At 42.4% G+C, this 19,399-nt stretch overlaps 1 protein-coding gene across 1 annotated transcript in view; it reads right to left on the bottom strand.

The window, feature by feature from the left end:
- The window catches only part of LOC122799793 (kazal-type serine protease inhibitor domain-containing protein 1-like), a 213,349-nt gene that overhangs the window by 119,617 nt on the left and 74,333 nt on the right, over nt 1-19,399 (bottom strand). Inside the window, exon 2 of the mRNA XM_044069091.1 lies at nt 19,356-19,399. This exon is cut by the window's right edge and continues 117 nt beyond it. Coding sequence (XP_043925026.1) covers nt 19,356-19,399 — 44 coding nt within the window. The remainder of the gene's footprint in view (nt 1-19,355) is intronic.

Genomic DNA, 19,399 nt, shown 5'->3' with positions numbered 1-19,399 from the left:
TTGAGATAATACTCTACAAGTGCTATGGACTCCAGTATTTGTAGAGCAACTGAATAATTTACTATACAGGAATGTGGAGACTGTAAATAGTGATAAAGTGAAATGAAAAAAGCCTCAGCTACACTTACTGCTAGTTTAAGAATTAAACTGTTTTAAAACTGGTACAGCTCACCTGAGAAAAAAATCAGCCTTGCTTTTACCTGATAGGCTAAATAAAGACTCATGCTAAGAATAATTCTTGTAGATTGAAAGAGTTAGATGTGTGAAACCAAATTCGAGCAAGAACTTGGAATTGAGCCTGAAATGGAAAAATCTATGGGCTGAGTTGTTCTGCAGTTTTAAGACAAATAATCCAAACAAACACAGCAAGTGGCAGTAAAGACCAATAACAAAAATTTAACTGCCACAAACCATAAAACCAGAAGAATCCATGGCAGGATAAAAAACATAAATAAATAATTTTATTTAATTTTGTTGATTTGTGTAGTGATATAGTCTCACTAGAAATAGACTTTTCAGGGAAGACCAAAGGTTGTAATACTAACAGACATTAATTTGGTTAGGAAAGTGGGACTCTGGAGACGTCATTGTGTTTTTTTTTACATTATTTATATGTTACTTAATTAAATCCACTAGGCAAATACCTCTTTTGAAGGGGAACCCTAAAGAAATGTATTAACTGACATACAACAAGCAAATCGAGACAGAATTAATCAATCCCAAAACTACAGGACGAAGCTGACTTGCAGATGATGTCTTCATCCTCTGGGCTAAACTGCCAGCCATTCAAGAAGAAACGAGATTGGCTGAGAAAGGGGAGGTTGAATGGAGAAAGGAGCTTTGAATACTAACTTTTAAATGGCAGACTACGTAGGATGCCTTCATTCTGCTATCAAATATATAATATTAAGTTTGTTGCTTACTGACAGCTTTGTAATTATCCCTGCTTTAAAGCTGAGCCCCTACGAAAGTACCTTTGGTTAAGAAGGATGAAAGCGTTATTCTATGATAGAGAGAGGGAGACAGAGAGAGAAAGAATAATCATTCTGTGAAAGTATTACAACATAAGCAACCTTAGAAACAACCTGATAGTGCATTACACATCCTACTTATATGTTAGCATAATGCAAGACACAGAAATACAAGACAGCAACAAAGTAAATTATGACTGATAATTTTAACTAAACAATGACTCTAAAAAATACACGAAGTCACAGGAAGCTTATTCAACTTAAGTGGACATTTCTGTAATATGGTTAAAGCAAAGGAGAAAAATTTCACTTTTTATATCGATTATCAATGAAAAACTGACCATTAATAAGGAGTCTATATTATCAAATCGAAAAGTGAAATAACCAAACACCTAAACATCGACACATTAAGATCGAACTACCAAAACTATGAACAGCCACTTCAGGGATTTTTTTCCCAGGGTAAAAAAAAATCGGTTGGCTGTAGTCAGGAATTTGTCCTTTTCTTCACTGTAGAGCGATTTTGGAATTGGTATATTTAGTTGGGGGGTGGGGTGGGAGGCACCCCGCCACACTTTTGTAGGGTTTGACAGTTTGTTTGGGTTTTGATTGGCAAAGTGATTTTTTCTGCCATTCGATCTTAATGTATCGATGTTAAGGTGTTCAGTTACTCACGTTTCGATTTGGTAATATAGACCAGTAGCAAGCAAGTGTAACTTGTAATATAAAATAAAATGTGTAGACAGCAAAATCCGACAGGATTTAAAATAAGGCAGTAGAATACATATAGAATTTTAAATATTTTGTCTAGAGAGATGTAGAGTAAAAGACACATTTGACACAAAGCAAGACATTTCCTTAGTATTCAGTAAAAACATGATGTGCACAAATTTGCACCATTTACTGAAAAAACTAGTTTGAAAAAAGAAGACTGTGTGAGATGGCTTTATCATCATAGTCAACAAGCAGCACGTGCCTAAATAATTGAGAAAAGTACTGTACAGGTGTAGAAACTCTTGTGATATGGAAATTAAGTCCTGGACTTCTTTGTGCATGAGAATACAGAGTCCCATGAGTATGCACTAAAGGAACTTAATGAAATAACCATTCCCAGCTTCCTGAGACCTGGTCCACAGCTGAAACAGTGTCTCTACACCAAGTACTATAGCTATTTAATCTGCCAGCCATCACATTTATTCCTCCATGGAAAACTACAAGTAGAAATAGCAATAAAAGAGCATTTGAACCAGTAGATTATGTTTTTCTTTTTGCTTGTTAAAGTAGAAAAGACTGGCTTAGTTGATTTAGCAGGTAAATTGTTCTAATCTTATCTTTCTAACAGAACTTTCAGAATAATCAGTTCTGATGCAAAGAGCTGGACTTGATACTAACATTACAAAAAAAAAGTTAGTACTGTTTAGGATACAGCTTTTTTCCATTATTAATGTATTGCAATAGTTTTCCCATTCCATTTAAAAATGTAAACAAAGCTTTTAGGGATATGTTTGGGGGTATTTGGGCTTAACTGGCTTAAAAGAGTCTGGCAGCTGGCAAAGAAGACTAAGGATTTATGATGTTTACAACTTACTGTACCTCATATTTGTACTCAAATGTTCTTAATTCTAACAGAAGGTTTAAAGAATATGTTATTAGATATTATTTGTATATGTTGATATATTTCTGATAAAGTTTTTGTTTTAGTCTTACTATAGTAGTACTGTAGAGGAGCTTTTCTCCCCGGGCCTCCACTGAAAATGGACATGTATCCAGTTGGACTAGCCCGGTTAACAAATGTAAAATAAAAAAAATAAATAAAAATAAAATAAATACTTCCTGTCGATGTTAAGGTGTTCAGTTATCTCACGATTCGATTTGGTAATATAGCCCAGTAACAAGCAAGTGTAACTTGTAATATAAAATAAAATGTGTAGACAGACAAATATATATATATATATATATATATATATATATATATATATATATATGTATATATATATATTTGGTACTTACGTATTATCGTAACCAGATTTTTCCGGTGGCATAGTTTATAATTTTTTCCTCGAAACTATGTCTGTTTATGGAAGAAGGGTAGTGTAAAGTGTTAAACAGTATTGGGTCACATTCTTTGACACATACAAACAGGAATAAAGACAATTTTGCTCTTTGCAGGTAGCATCCTTGGCCGAAATAGACACATGACTGCAGCTTTACAGTGGTAGTTAATGTCATGACTCATCAAAGCGAACACATTCTTCAGAAGAGAACCGTTGCCTTTCAAAACATGTTCAATATGTTACTTAGTAGTCCTTACAGTCAAGTTTCATTGTCACAATTTCTGCTGACTAAAAGTCGCTGCATATATTCATCAGTGACTTTCCTTTCGTGAAATCTGAATCTGGGATGCATGACTTTTGATGTAGTCTAGCAGTGTGAATGAAAGGTATACTGCTTACAGTCACAATGTAGAAAGTGTCATGTGTTTACATTACTGCAAGTGTTGTGTGTTCAGCTTTTGGCATACTTTCTTTGCTGTATGAACTTGGGTTCCCAATCTGAATAGTATCAGTAGCATTTACCAAAAAGTTCCCCCAAAAAGAGCGGTCATTCTTTACCACACTGACAAGCAGCAGGCATCTTGATCACTGTAACTGATGTCGGAAAAGGACATTACCCACAAAGAGGGATCTGAAGTAGTTAACTTTATTTTATCTGCAACCTGTGGGTATACGGATCCATATCGGATTCGAGCTGGCAACTTTTTTTCTAGCATCTGCTCCAAGCTCCAAGCTCATCCCATTACCCATAATGCCTTACCATCTCCTATCTTCCCTCAGATCTCATTTGCCGTGCCAGTTGTGTGCATCATGGTCTCCTTTGCTCTGAGCTCAGGGATAGTAAGTGGTAATTTATTTCTGATATCTAGGTGTGCTTGAGTAAGACTTCCCTTCCTCCCCTTGTATAGTATCTCATTTGGTCATCGGTGTTTAAAAAAAAAAATAAAAAATTTTTTATAGAGTAGTAGTTAGGCCTGCCCTTCCCCTACCTGTGTATGTGTGGTTTTGGAGAGGTAGTGTTTGTACCTTGGAGTACAGGACTATGGCTGACCAGCCAAAGCCTGTTTTTAAAAAATGTACAGAGTGTGGCCATAAGCTCTCCCCGGCTGATGATCACACTCTGTGTGTAATTTGCTTGGGAGTGGCACATTTGTCCACTCAATGTGCTGTCTGTTCAGGTTTTAACCCTAGGGCCCTTAGGGATCATAAGGCCAAGCTAGTTGCCAAAGGCCTTCTCCCCGCTGCCATGTTGGAATCTGCCTCAGTCTCAGTCTCTAGTGTACCACCTCCCACCCAGTCAGGGACTCAACCTCCCTCTTCGTCTGGCGATGGGTCTTCTAAGGACAAATATTCAGTCAGCGTGACTGACAAAGAAAAGGAAAAAGAAAAAGAGAAGGAAAAAGAAAGGCGCAGAGAGGAAAGGGAGAAAAAAAAAGGACAGTTATCGTAAGAGGTCCCCAGACAGGGAGCTCTTTCTCAGCCTCCCATCTAAGACCATGAGGCCTGTTTCTCCATGGCTCCGGTCTTCTCGTTTTTCACCAGAGCTGTTGGAACATTCGGACCCGAGGTCTTTCTCCCCACTGCGCAGACCAGCCAGATCCGAGTCGGTGGCCTCTTCAAGGTCGACTCAGAACCTATCGGGCATGGATATGGACAGGATGATGTGGAGATTTATTCAGACCCAAATTCAGATGGGAGTCTTGCCAGGCCCTTCTCCCTCTGGAGGGGGGACCTCCATGCCTCTTTTCTGTCCCATCTCTCCTTCCCCAATCCGTGCTTCAGCTTCAGGGCTCTTGGATCTGAGGTTTTTCGGAGTTGGTAGCTTGGCACCAATGGTTCCTCCAACCTCGACTTCGGCTGTTACCTTGAGTTCCTCGGATCTGACTTTTTCGGATCTGAGTGACTCTTGGAGCCATGGACAGGGACTCAGACCCGGGAGAACGGATTCTTCGGCTCTGACCTTTTCAGATCCGATCCGTTTCCTCGGACCTCAGGCTACCTTGGCTTCAGCTCCGGTCCCCGCTTTGGATCCGGGGAGGGCTTCTCCCTCGGCCTTCAAAGTGGTGGAGAGGGTTCTCTCCCAGGGATTGAGACCCCAGTCCATCCCCTCGGATACCACCCAGGCCCCCCTGGATTTGGTGACGACTCCCCTCATCCTGTCTCAGGAACAGCCTGTGCCAGAAGATCCCCAGGTTAATTTCCCCAAGGAAACCCCTGCGGCTCACAGATCCCCTTCTGAAAGTCCCACTGAAGAGGGTCACCATAAGCGCAAGTGCAAAAGGAGGCACTTGGACTCCCCTGAGTCCCTTACTACTGACACTGGCTTAGATGAAGGAGAAGGTTCCCCCAGGTCACCTCCTGAATACTTCTCCTTCGGAGAAATTATGGAGATCCTCCACCAGAGGCGAGGTTGGTCAGCCCCAAAACCTTCTGGGGATGAGTCAGTGTTCCTGAAGGCCTTTGGCATGGGCCCATCTACTTCCTGGGTGTCCCCACCAGCAGACCCCTTGGTGGACCTCATCACCACAAGGGCATGGAAGGAGCTTGACACCATAGAGCCCATCCCCAAATGCCCTGACAAGGTTTTATCTCCCCCTTCTGACAGACAACCCTGGTTGAAGGAGCCCCAGTTGATGGTATGTTGGTCGCAGTGGCCACAAAGAAGGAACTAGCACAGGAGAGTTCCTCAGTCCACCCTCCAGACAAGGAGTCCAGGTCGGTGGATAGGTTTGGGAAGCGCGTATACTCCTCAGCGACTTTTTCTATCCATGTGCTGAATTATTTGGCACATGTGATTCAGCTTCAGCAAGACCTTGCTTCGGAATTCACTGAGTCACCCCCAGTGTCTTTATCGCTGCAGGACAGACAGTTGTTCTTGGTGAAAATGTCTACCCTGAAGTCAGTCTCAAACACATCTATGCAGCTACTTCCCCATGCCATGGAAGGAGCAGCTAGGACAGCTGGGACAGGCATAGCCATGAGGCATCATGCCTGGCTCAGATTGTGTCAGTTTGCGGACCCTTTCAAGGTGTCGTTTATCAATGCTCCCTATGATGGGGTTGAGAGGGTGGCTTAATGACTAAGGTGTTTGCCTTATAAACACAAGGTGCAGGGTTTGAGTCTCACAAGGGTTAATTGGCTAGGCTTAAAATGGCTTGCAAGGGCAGTTAGCTTGGTACTAAACTATGAACTATGAACTATGAACCTATGGTTCTTCCCTTTTTGGGAAGACAGCACGTGACACACTTGTCCAGAGTGAAAAGGATGGGAAGACTTTGTCTGCCATCGGAGTCCGCTTCTTTAACCCTCAGCAGTTCTTTTCTAGGAATCAAAGAGGACAGAAAATGTGGTTCTGAAAATCTCTGTTTTCCCGGGATTCTCAGAACAACTATTCCCCCAGAGGCAGAGGGGGACAGGATCGACACTAACCCAGAGGTAGAGGGGGTCCCAGGAATTTTGGGTCTAGGGAACCCTTTTCTGATAGACCTGGTCAGCAGCCCTTAGGGGTTGCCTGACTGTCCTACACTGGAGGCAGTCAGGGGACGATTGTCCTTATACCCAGTGGCATGGGAGTCCATTACGACAGATCGCTGGGTTCTTCAGATAATATCCAAACATTACTCTATTCCATTCGTTGCCCCTCCAAATTTTACAAAACACCTTCCGGATGTTCCACCCACTCACAGGGAGGCCGCAGCTCTAGAGGTTTCAAAGCTGCTTCTCAAACGAGCCATCGAACAGGTCCCCCCCGATCAGTCCGGATTAGGCATCTACTCAAGGTTCTTTTTGGTGCCAAAAAAGACGGGGGACCTCAGGCCCATTCTAGACCTGTCAACATTAAACCTGTCGGTAGCCAAACAGAAATTCTGGATGGTCACCCTAGAGTCCATTCTACCTTATCTCCGAGAGTGCAACTGGATGTGCTCGTTAGACCTTCAGGATGCTTACTACCACATCAAAATACACAGAAGCTCCAGGAGATTCATGTGCTTCTGGCTGGGAGCCAGTCATTTTCAGTTCAGAGCCCTACCCTTTGGTCTCACCACAGCCTCCAGGGTGTTCACCAAGGTAATGGAAGTTGTAGTGGCTCACCTGAGGCTTCAGGGTATTCAGGTGTTTCCATACCTGGACGACTGGCTCTTCACTGCGCCCAACAAGCATCAATTGTGTCTGGCCCAAGATTATTTAATTTGGTAAGCAGATCTACTGGGAATTACAGTCAATGTTCACAAATCCCATTTGCAACCAGTACAAGTTCTAGACTTCATTGGGGCACAGCTAGACACTTTGCAGATGAAGGTATTCTTAACTCCAGACAGGATCCTACACCTCAGGTGCCACATAGCTCAGATAGCGAACTCCAAGTCTTCAAAGGCAAGCGAGGTTCTCCAGGCTCTGGGCTCCATGGCTGCCACCATATCTATTCTCCCTTGTGCGCACCTTCATATGCGGGTTCATAGGTTCATAGGTTCATAGGTTTATACTAGGCTATCTGCCCTAAGGCATTTATAAGCCTAGCCCAAATTATTGTGGCTTACGCCACCCCTTATATGAAAAAATACTGTGCCCATTAGTTTGTTGTGCCTCTGTCCAGCAGTGACCCAGAGATGATTCCCGGGGTAAACCTACGATCTCCCATCCACAGGTCTAGATTTCTCTTGAACAGAGTCAGCGAGGTGCTCTGCCTCACATGGACCGGGATTTTATTCCACAGCATAGGGAGTCTCTGAGTGATAAATCTATCCCTCCAGCACGTCCTATTTATATCCGTGCTAAGGTTTAAGTCGCTTGCTCTAGTGGTTTTGGTGGATTTGGATTTTTTGAGGTGGAGCATGTCCATTAATTCCGGGTTGGACATAACTCTGTCTGTTCAATGGTCTTGGCTAGACCTGCCCATGGAATTTCCGATCAAGATCAGTCACGTCTGCAGGACATCTCTTCTTTGGTGGTTAAGTTCACCGGAGATATTAAAAGGACGCCCCTTTGCATCACCTCCAGTCCAAACCACAGTGACCACGGATGCCTCCCAACTCGGGTGGGGGAGACACTGTCTGGAAAGGACAGTCCAAGGCATGTGGTCCCAGTCAGAGACCAATTTGCACATAAATGTTCTAGAGATGAGGGCAGTGCTTTTAGCTTTGGAAGCCTTTCACACAGTCCTCCCTCTCATATTGATTGCAATTCAGTCAGACAACATGTCGGTTGTCTGGTATATCAACAAGCAGGGAGGAACCAGATCCTACCCCCTATGTCGTGAGGCCATGAGAGTGGGAATGGGCGATTTCCACCGGTCGGTTTCTGATAGCAATGCTCATCCCGGGGTGCTCCAAAATTTTAGCGGACAGGTTGAGTCAGGCCATTCTGATGCCTTACGAGTGGTCTCTGAAACAGTCAGTAGCGGAGGAGATCTTCCTTGCATGGGGTCAGCCTTGCTGCGATCTCTTCACATTTCCTTCCAACGCGAAGTGCAGTGAGTTCTTTGCTCTGATACCCTCACCAGGGGAAGTCCCCAGAGATGCTCTAGTCCATGCTTGGCCCCCCAGGCTTCTGTATGTTTATCCACCTTTACCACTCATTCCAAAGTTTCTTCAGAAAGCTTGCCGACTACGGTGCAAAGTGATCCTCATTGTCCCATTCTGGCCTCATCAGGTTTGGTTCCCATTCCTTTGGTCTCATCTCTTAGCTCCCCCGTGGGTTCTGGATCCCTGCCCGGATCTAATCTCCCATCCGTTGGGGACACATCCACCCAATCTGGGCAGTCTCAAGCTGACAGCTTGGTTGCTCCAGTTCCATCAATTGCCATGACTCCTGGTCTTTCATCCCCGGTAAAATCAAATCTGGTGGCCTCTCTTAAAGACTCCACTAGGAAACTTTATTGCAGTAAATGGAAGCACTTTTCCATTTGGGCCTTACAGAAAAAAATATATCCCTTTACAGCCCCTGTTCCAGCGGTATTGGACTTCCTGTCTGGTATCGTTCAGCAAGGAGCTAGTTCCTCCACAGTGAAAGTACAATTGGCAGCCATTTCCAGTTTTCACGTTGGTGAAGACAACATGGCCTTAGCCTCCTCTAGGCTGTGTAAGGCTTTTCTTAAAGGTACTTTTCTGTTACGGCCTCCTGTCAAGGATTCTGTACCTCCTTGGGACCTTACTTTTGTTTTACAGGCATTGGTGGCTTCTCCTTTTGAACCTGCAGCTTCGGTGGACTTGAAATTTGTGTCCTGGAAGACAGCTTTCCTAGTCACCATCACATCAGCTAGGAGAGTTTCTCAGCTTCAAGCTCTGTCTGCCGTGCCTCTGTATTTGGTCTTTCATAAGGATAGGGTCTCCCTCTGTTCTCCTCCTTCCTTCTTACTTAAAGTGGCATCTGAAGCAAACATAAACCAGTCCATTAAGCTGCTTGTTTTCTGTCCTAACTTCCAAAATAAAGGTGAATACACACTCCATTTCATAGGTTCATAGGTTCATAGGTTGGTACTAGGCTATCGGCCCTAGGGCCTATACAAGCCTAGCCATAACAATTCCCTGGTTATTTCTTCCCACACTATTTACTTCCCTGGACCCCTGTCTAGCAGGGTGACTGACGTGATCCCCGGGGTGAATTTCCTTTCTCCCATCCAATCGACAAGGTTCCTTTTGAAGAGGGCCAAAGAGGCACTCTGCTTGACATGTATGGGCAATCTATTCCAGAGTCTGGGGAGTCTCTGGGTCAGGAACCTATCCCTCCAGCATGTTTTGTTTATTGTGATGATAAGGTTTAGATCCCTGGAGCGTGTGGCTCTGGGGGATTGGGATTTCTTTAAGTGTAGCATGTCCAACAGCTCTGGGTTTGACATGACCTTGTATGTTAAGCAGAGATCGCCTCTGAGTAGATGATATGTGACAGAGTATAGCTGGAGTTTTTTAAGGCGGTCAGCATAGGGCATCTGCTTTAGGCCTGTGTTTCTTTTAGTGAGGTATTTCTGCGGCCTTTCCAGTTGTTGCAGATGTCTTGAGAGGTACATACCAAACGGGACATTGTATTCTATAATGGGTCTAATGAGGGATGAGTACAGTGGGACAATGACCTCCTTTTTTCTGGATGAAAAGCCCTTAGTGATGAGATGTGCCACATAGAAGAATTTTCTGACTGTTGTGGTGATGTGGTTATCGAAGGTGAGACCACTGTCCACCTGTGTCCCTAAGTCTCTTATCACACTTTCGGTGTTTAGTGTACTGCCACCTATATGGTAATTCACGGATACATGTTTTTTCCCAAAGGGGATAACTATACATTTCTTGGCATTGAGCTTGAGCCCATGTTAGATGTTCATAGACAGCTTCGTTTTTATCTTCATAGAACAAAGTCTTTCCGCAAGACTGACAAATTGTTTGTTTCCTTTTCCAAAGCATTTACGGGAAAAGCTATTTCTAAAGTTTCTTTGGGAGATGGATCACTCTTTGTATTTCACATGCCTACAAAGCAAAAGGTTTATCTCCTCTTGGTATTTTTAAGGCTCACTCTACCAGGTCCATGGCGACTTCTGCTGCTTTTTGGTCTGGGGTGCCTTTGGACGATATTTGTGCAGCAGCGACATGGGCCAATTCACATACCTTTATTTCCCATTACAAATTAGATCTGATTTCGAGGGGTAGAGCATCCTTTGTCTCTGGAATATCCTTCCATAAGGGCCTCCCAGGATCAGAGTAGCTGGGGACTCTGTCCCACAGGTTGCAGATAAAATGAAGTTAACTACTTCAGATAAAGAAGTTATGTACTCACCATAACGTTCCATCTGAGTAGTTATACTTCATTTTTCTGCAACATTCCCTCCCTCCGTACCACGGACCTTATCCTGTCTTCAGGATTGGTTTATTGGGCTGAGTTGCATATATTTTTAGTTGCAGCAAACTTGATCTGAGGAAAGATAGGAGATGGTAGGGCATTGTGGGTAAGGGGAGGAGCTCGGAGCTTGGAGCAGATGCTAGAAAAAAAGTTGCCGTCTCGGATCCGATACGGATCCGTATACCCACAGTTTGCAGAAAAATGAAGTATAACTACTCAGATGGAACGTTATGGTGAGTACATAACTTATTTTTTTTCCTGTTATTCCTCTATCAAGCCCATTAACCATATCCCAGGAGAGTACTTAACACTTTACCCAACCATTGTACAGTTAAAAGAGATAGCTTGACTAAAACCTGACGAATTACCGCATGTCCCAAATCTGCTTGCGATAATACACAAGTACCATATATATATATTATATATACAGTTTAGAAGGTGGGTTAAGAGGTTTAACCTATGTTATTTTTCATCTATTCTGCTTCCGAAAGAGCTTGGCAAAGGAAAAAGGTGAAAAGGAAGGTGAGGAGACTTCAACGCTGATTTCATTGAAAGTTTGAAAGGTTTGAGACTGGACGTATGGAGCTAAATGTAAAAATTTAGGGTGATAAGAATATGTAAATAAAATAAAGGCTTGGAAGATGAAGAAGTAAAGTTATGTAAGTAAACAGAAAGAATAAATTATAAAAAAGAATAATGAAAGTGTTTGTTTGCTGAACTAATAGAAGAAATGATAGAAAATCTAAAAATAAATTACCTTAAAGTAGTAAATGAACAAAATAATATCATTGCATATGTGGTTCTCATGCATGTTTCCTTGTGAAAAAAAGTAGGGGTTAAAGCTGATACAAATCGTAAGTCCAATAAGAAAGGTTGTGGTTGTACAGAAGAGATATTTCTGTATTTATTTAAATATGTATATATATATATATATATTTATATATATATATATATATATATATATATATATATATATATATATATATATATATACACACACACACACACACACACACACACAGATATACAGTGGATATAAAAAGTGTACACACCCCTGTTAAAATGCCAGGTTTTTGTGATATAAAAAAATGAGACCAAAATAAATCATTTCAAAACTTTTCTCACCTTTAACGTGACCTGTAACCTGTACAATTCAATTGAAAAACAAACAAATCTGTTAGGGAAAAAATATAAAAAATAAAAAACATACAATACTCTGGTTGCATAAGTGTGTACACCTTTAAAATAATACTTTGTTGAAGCACCTTTTGATTTAATTGCAGCATTTAGTCTTCTTGGGTAGGAGTCTATCAGCATGGCACATCTTGACTTGGCAATATTTGCCCACTCTTCCTTGCAAAAGCACTCCAAATCTATCAGATTGGGAGGGCATCTCTTGTGCACAGTCCTCTTTGGGTCACTCCACAGATTTTCTGTTGAATTTAAGTCTGGGCTCTGGCTGGGCCATTTCAAAACTTTAAGTTTCTTCTGGTAAAGCCATTCTTTTGTTGATTTGAATGTATGCTTGGGGTCATTGTTGTGTTGAAAGGTGAAATTCCTCTTCATCTTCATCTTTCTAGCAGATGCCTAAAGGTTTTGGGCCAAAAGTGACTGGTATTTGGAACTGATCATAATTCCCCTCCACCTTGACTAAAGCCCTAGTTCCAGCTGAAGAAAAGCAACCCCAAAGCATGATAGCAAAGTGTGATAGCCATTTCTGTGCATTTAAAGTGTTTTTTTTAATTGTATCTGCGTTATTGTCTGAAGAAAAAAAAAAACAAAAAAACAAAAAATACTTGCTTTCCCGCCTTTCTAAGCTAGTATAGTCCAGTTTTCAGGTTAGTGCTGAATTCAGGGCTGTGTTACAAGTTTCTGTGTTTGCCCATACCTTACTTGGATAGAAGGAAGTTTCTCTGTTCAGTGTGAGAGAGGGAGCTTTGAGCAACCTATCTGTCCCTGGAGGAGTGGTTTCAGCCCAGAAATTAGTAGTTTATTGGCCATTTTGGACTAATTTATATTTCTTTAATTTCCCTGCTATAAAACCCGCATTTGCACAGTTTTGTGTGCCGGGCAGCACTGGTTAGCTAGGGTATAACTATTCCCAGCTCCACAAAGTCTACTCTTCAATTTCTCCCTTAGAACTAGACAAACTTTCAACTTAAGCACTCAACCCATTCACTTCTCATACCGGCACTTGCTCAAAATTCATAGCAAGCATTAATAAACCTTAGCACTAGACCTCCCTCTACTGTAGAGATGGACAAGGCTCTCTATTCAACCTTACCAGCCAATCAGTAAAACAGTTCACTGTACCTATCCAGGCATGTACAAAGGGCAGTTTCAGGTGTACTCTCCGCTCCAACTGGTGAATCTGCGCATTTTGAGGCAATGTTACAATTGCCTCATGTACACAGACAACCCTCTCCTCCTTCCACCAAACACTAATACATGCGAGAGAAGCAATTATACAGCCAAACTGGAGGCTAAGCTCTCTCAACCCAAGACTGGACCAGGCAGTCAAGAGGAGAAGGGAATTACTTGCATCACACCACCAGTCTCACATAGACCTATGAAACCAGCACCGGCAGAAAACACACATAAATACACAAAAACATACCCGGAGGCTCTAAATAAAAATCTGCAAAAGCAACAGAGACCTCCAAAGCAGACATCCAAGCAACCTCCACCCCCCACAACACAAACCATGAAACACATACTTCACAAAACCAATGTGCCATGCAATCACAGCCCTTAAGGCAAAATAACATACCCAACACACTAGTAATAGGTAACTCTATAGTCAGGCACACTGACGTCCCACTCACTAGGCTGAACAAGGAGAAGGTTACTGTTAGCTGCCTGTCAGGTGCCAGGATCCGCCACATAACACAAGCACTCAGGTCACTCCAGAACAAGTACAAATATGACTCTGTCATTGTCCATGTTGGTGTGAATGACCTGCGCCGCACCTCTCTGGACTACATGAAAAGAGACATGGAGGAGCTCTCTGATTATGTAGCCCAGGCCGGTATGACCCTGACCCTGAGTAGCATCCTGCCCTCACCAAGAATGATACCACAGTATAGAGAAAAAATGATTAATTTCAACAATTGGCTAAGCTTCTGGTGTCATTCAAAGGGGATCCAGTGTCTGTCAGCCTGGGATGACATGCTCGACAAGCTACGCTGTTTCACTAGAGACGGCTTGCACCTGTCACCCTTAGGCTTTCAAATACTGGCCAAGGCTCTAGCCACCTTCATAGTGCCTTTTTTAGTCAAGGCTCAAAAGACAAACCCACCGCTGTAAATAGCACAAGTAATAAAAAACTGAGGGTAATGCTACTCAATGCCAGAAGTCTAAACCTCAAAATGCATGCACTCGAGGCACTCCTTAGTATGGAGAAGATTGATATATCTGCAGTAACAGAAACCTGGTTTAAGGCTCCAAAGAGCACCCCAGCACTACCAGACTACAACTCATACCATACATTTCGGCCACAAAACCCAGACCGAAATACAAAAGGTGGGGGAGTATCCATATTCATCAAGGATACCCACACTTCCAGGTTAGTGGCACAGCACGATGCTTCAGAGATCATCCACGGGCAACTAACAATGGGTAAAACTGCTATTCAAATTATAGCTTGCTACAGATCACCCACCATGTCCCAAGACCCCTACTCCGCATTCCTGGAAACACTGGGAAACAAAGGTCCTACCAAACTCCCTGATATTGGGTGATTTCAATTACCCAAACATTAACTGGGAGAACTACTCAAGTACAAACTCCCTTGCCCAACATTTCCTAGAATTTATAAACTCAAACACCCTGGATCAACTGGTCAACACCCCCCACCAGAGGTGACAACATATTGGACCTGGTCATCACCAACATCGGCGACCGGTGTTCCACACAGGATGTCAACCCCTCATTGGTTAGATCTGACCATAAACTAATCACTCTGGATATCCACATTCTGCCACCACCCCTGGTCAAAGAAACTACCATGAAAAACTTTTCAAAAGCAAACTTCACGTTACTTAAGACTGAGGTGGGAAGTTTCAAAGCCCCCATGCTAAAGGATAACGCTGTCCAAGCTGCAAAATCCTTTACTAATGCACTCTATGTGCACCTACAAGAATGCATGGATCGTTCTATCCCAAACAAAACCAAGACTCACTCCTCCAAGAAAAGGAAACCAGTCTGGTGGACCCCTGCCATAAACAAGCTATACAATAGGAAACTAGTACAGAAAAGAGTAAAATCCCAAGAAGGGAAGACATCCCTGATCAGTATCAGTAAGAAACTACGTTCCCTCATAAAATCATCCAAGGCTAGCTTCGAAAAAAAAATTGCCATGCACTCCAAAGATAACCACAAGGCATTCTTTAGCTATGCCAAGAATCTAAGTGGTAATTCTCAGATCTGCTCGGAGTTAGTGCAGAATGGCACAAAATACACTGAACTGACCTATATAGCCAACATCCTGGCAGACAGGTTCAGTGCAAACTTCTCCCCCCATCACCCCCAAAAGGGCCCATAACTATACCAGAAGAATGTAGTGCCCCTGAAATCACAGACACTCATGTTAAAACAGCCCTCTCCAAAGCCAAAAACACAGCATCAATGGGACCAGACGTTGTCCCAGGCTGTGTCTTACACAAGCTCGAAGATGAACTAACCCCTCACCTAAACACATTGTTTAAACTAAGCCTCTCCATAGGCTATGTGCTCACAGAGTGGTGCACAGCAACATTTATTCCGCTCCACAAAGGTGGAGCTACAATGGACCCCGGGAACTATCGCCCTATAAGCCTGACTAGCTTGGTCTGCAAAGCTATGGAGCGCATCCTCATGGATCTCATTAACAGAGACATTGGGAACCTCCAAACGCTGGACCCTACCCAGTTCGGCTTTGTTAAGGGCAGATCATGCCTCCTAAACCTGGTGGACTTCTTTGAGACAGTTACCAAGGCTATAGATGAGGGAAAAGTGGTCCACACAGCCTACATAGACCTCGCAAAGGCCTTCGACACCATTCCCCACTCAGGTATTATAGACAAGCTCAGCAGCCTGAACATAAACCCCTATGTCACGAGATGGGTTGCCAACTGGCTCACGGACAGAACCCACATGGTAAGAGTTGCAGGAGCTAGGTCTGACTCTAAATTGGTTACAAGTGGCATTTCCCAGGGCTCAGTCCAAGGACCCCTCCTGTTCGGCATATACTTTTCAGAGGTACAGGCAAGCACAGGAGGACTATGGCTGACCAAGTTCGCAGATGACTGCAAACTAGGGGCTATAATTGACTCTCCGACTGACACAGGCATCCTCCAAAAGGCTCTCACTGAGACAGATACCTGGTGTCAAAACCATGGCCTCAAGCTAAATGCCAAAAAGTGCATAGTCATCCCCTTTGGAAAAAACAAAGTACCCACAAACTATCACATAGGTGGTAGCCCCCTAAATACGAAAGACGTAATAAGGAATCTGGGGACCCAAGTAGATAGTAACCACTCCTTTGATAATCACATTGCCAAAGTGGTTAGAAAATCCTTCTATCTGGCCCACCTAATCACAAAAGGGTTTGCATCCAGATCGAAAGAGATCATTGGGCCCCTCTACGCATCACTCATCAGACCCATCATAGAATACAATGCCCCATTTGGGATGTACCTTACAAGACACATGCAACAACTGGAAAGACCACAGAAGTACCTCACCAAGAGGATCATTGGCCTCAAGCAGATGCCCTATGCAGCTCGACTGAAGAAACCCCAGCTGTACTCGGTTGCATACTGCCTACTCAGAGGTGATCTCTGCCTGACTTACAAGGCCATGTCCAACCCAGAATTGATGGACATGCTCCACTTAAAGAAAACCATATCCCCTTGAGCCACATGCTCCAGAGATCTAAACCTCACCACAACAATAAATAGGACATGCTGGAGAGATAGATTCCTGTCCCAGAGACTTCCCATGCTCTGGAACAAGATTCCAATTTACATTAGGCAGAGCTCCTCGCTAACCCTCTTCAAGAGAAACCTTGACGAGTGGATGGGAAACAGAAATTTACCCCAGGGATCACTTCAATGGGTCTGCTGGACAGAGGCACAGGGAACTAAACTAAGGGGGTGGCGAAAGCCAACACATTCCGGCTAGGATTATAAATGCCTTTGGTCAGATAGCCTAGTACCTACCTATGAACCCATGAACCTATGATACTGCCACCACCATGCTTCAACATGGGGATGGTGTTTGGTGATGCGAAGTGTTGCTTTTGTGCCAAATGTACCTTTTGGAATTGTGGCCAAATGGTCTCATAAGACCATAACACATTTTCCCACATGCTTTTGGGACATTTGATGTATTGTTTTGCAAATTTTAGCTGGGCCTGGATGTTTTTTCCCTTTGATGCCTTGCAAGCTCTCTGTGAATCATGGCTTTTGCTGTATCAGGCAACTGAGTAAATGTCAGGAAAATCGTATGAGGACAGCTGAACTTTATTTGGAGTTAATCAGAGTCTTTTAATTGGTGGCAGGTGTGTACCCAAGAAGACTGAATGCTGTAATTAAATCAAAAGGTGCTTCAACAAAGTATTAGTTTAAGGGTGTATGACTGAATGCTGTAATTAAATCAAAAGGTGCTTCAACAAAGTATTAGTTTAAGGGTGTGCGCACACAACAAAGTATTAGTTTAAGTGTGTGCACACTTATGCAACCAGTGTATTGTACGTTTTTTTGTTTTTTTATATTTTTTCCCCTAACATATTTATTTGTTTTTCAATTGAATTGTACAGATTATAAGTCACATTAAAGGTGGGAAAACTCTTGTAATGAGTTATTGTGGTCTCATTGTTTTTCATATCACAAAAACCTGGCATTTTAATATGGGTGTGTACACTTTTTATATCCACTATATATATATATATATATATATATATATATATATGGTTCCCCTTTAGAAGGTCAAACCGCTGAAATCCCGAAAGTCATATGGCCGAGGCCATATGCTCGAATTTCAGAAGCTCGACCTTCTGAAAGGGAACATACATAAAAAACAAAACAAAACACAAAACAATGTTTCTGCAGGGGGGCAAGCCCTCCTGTATCCCCCACCCCCGCTACTTATTTATTCTAACTCCGAGATCGCACTACAGCCCAGAAAGGGAAATCTCCCATTCTGTGCTGTATGCCAATCCCCATTCAGAAGGTCGAGCTTCTGAAATTTCTAGCATATGGTCTCGACAATATGACTTTCGAGATTTCGACTTTCTAAAAGGGAACCATATATATATATATATATATATATATATATATATATATATATACATCTTATTAGTAAGGAATGGAATGTAATTTTACAACATATTAGTTTGTAAACGTCACTTTTTATTTGGTGAAAGGGCTGGAAAAAATTATGTGCTAGACATTATCAGTTATGAAATGGAAGGTGTGAAGCTTTGTGCTGTCCTACTGAAAATTCATGTATGTAAAGAGAAATTGAAAAGGAATGTGGTTTGGATTCATAAATGTGGTACAACTATGTGAGGGTGGTGTTTACAGGTCTGGTACTCTTTGCAAAAGTGAATTACCCTGGGCTGGTGAAACTCATTTTCCTTCAAAATACAATGTTTCTCAGTGCTTCGAAACTTTAGAAAAGTTCTCATCTTCCACTTTGTACAAATCACCACATGCAAGGTCTTCCCTCAGTTATTCTATCAACTAAAATGTATAATCCCTTTGTCTCAATCCTCTTATTTTCATCCTTGTTTAATTATAACAGGTATAACAGTCTCTCATCGTTTATTGTAGTTATTGCAATGCATAACTATTATGTGAGCTCACATTTACATTTCTGTGTATGTTCTCGCCCTTTGCTTCTTTCTACCTTTGTGCATATTTATATCTAATTATTAACGCTCCTTCTTTGTTACATCTTATCTTATTACTGCATTTCGGCATGAACTGTGACTAACATGTTCACTTCCCCAGTTAAAAAATAATAAATAAGAACCCAGATGCAGTAGTTCTCTTTTCACTCTGGATTATATGACTTTAAGAGCCAAGAGGGTCTAACCAGTTTGAAAGTAAATCAAAACATAATGGGTTATGTGCAGCAATCCTCGTAAAAAGAGTGGACACCTTAGGGAGAGTGCTCTTCTTAAATGATCAGCAGGCAGTATATTGGCCTTGTATCTTAGAGAGCACATAGGGGTTGTCTTAGTGCTGAAGTAAGTCATGATATATTAAGAGTTAATTCAAATGAGATGTTTAAACACTGTTCCAACAAATGAACTCAATAGAATTACACCTGTGGGTGTTGTTAACAAATAAAACAGAAGACTATCAAACAACAAAACTATAGATCATTCAGTCAAGTTACGAGATAATCAACCATACTGTCTGTCAAGATCAGCTTCTACCCCTAAATAAAACAAATAAGTTTATAGGTCACAACAGATGAGTTACCGAGCAGTAATGTGTTGGCATGACAAACATCCTACCTGAACTGAAATATGAGCGTCGTCTCCGGGTAAGTAGGCCTTCC

The sequence above is a fragment of the Protopterus annectens genome, chromosome 4.part0 (assembly GCF_019279795.1).
Source record: "Protopterus annectens isolate FY-2018-M chromosome 4.part0, PAN1.0, whole genome shotgun sequence".
NCBI classification, from domain to species: domain Eukaryota; kingdom Metazoa; phylum Chordata; order Ceratodontiformes; family Protopteridae; genus Protopterus; species Protopterus annectens.
The sequence above is the reverse complement of the archived record's forward strand: the minus strand, read 5'-3'. Positions and strand labels throughout refer to the sequence as shown.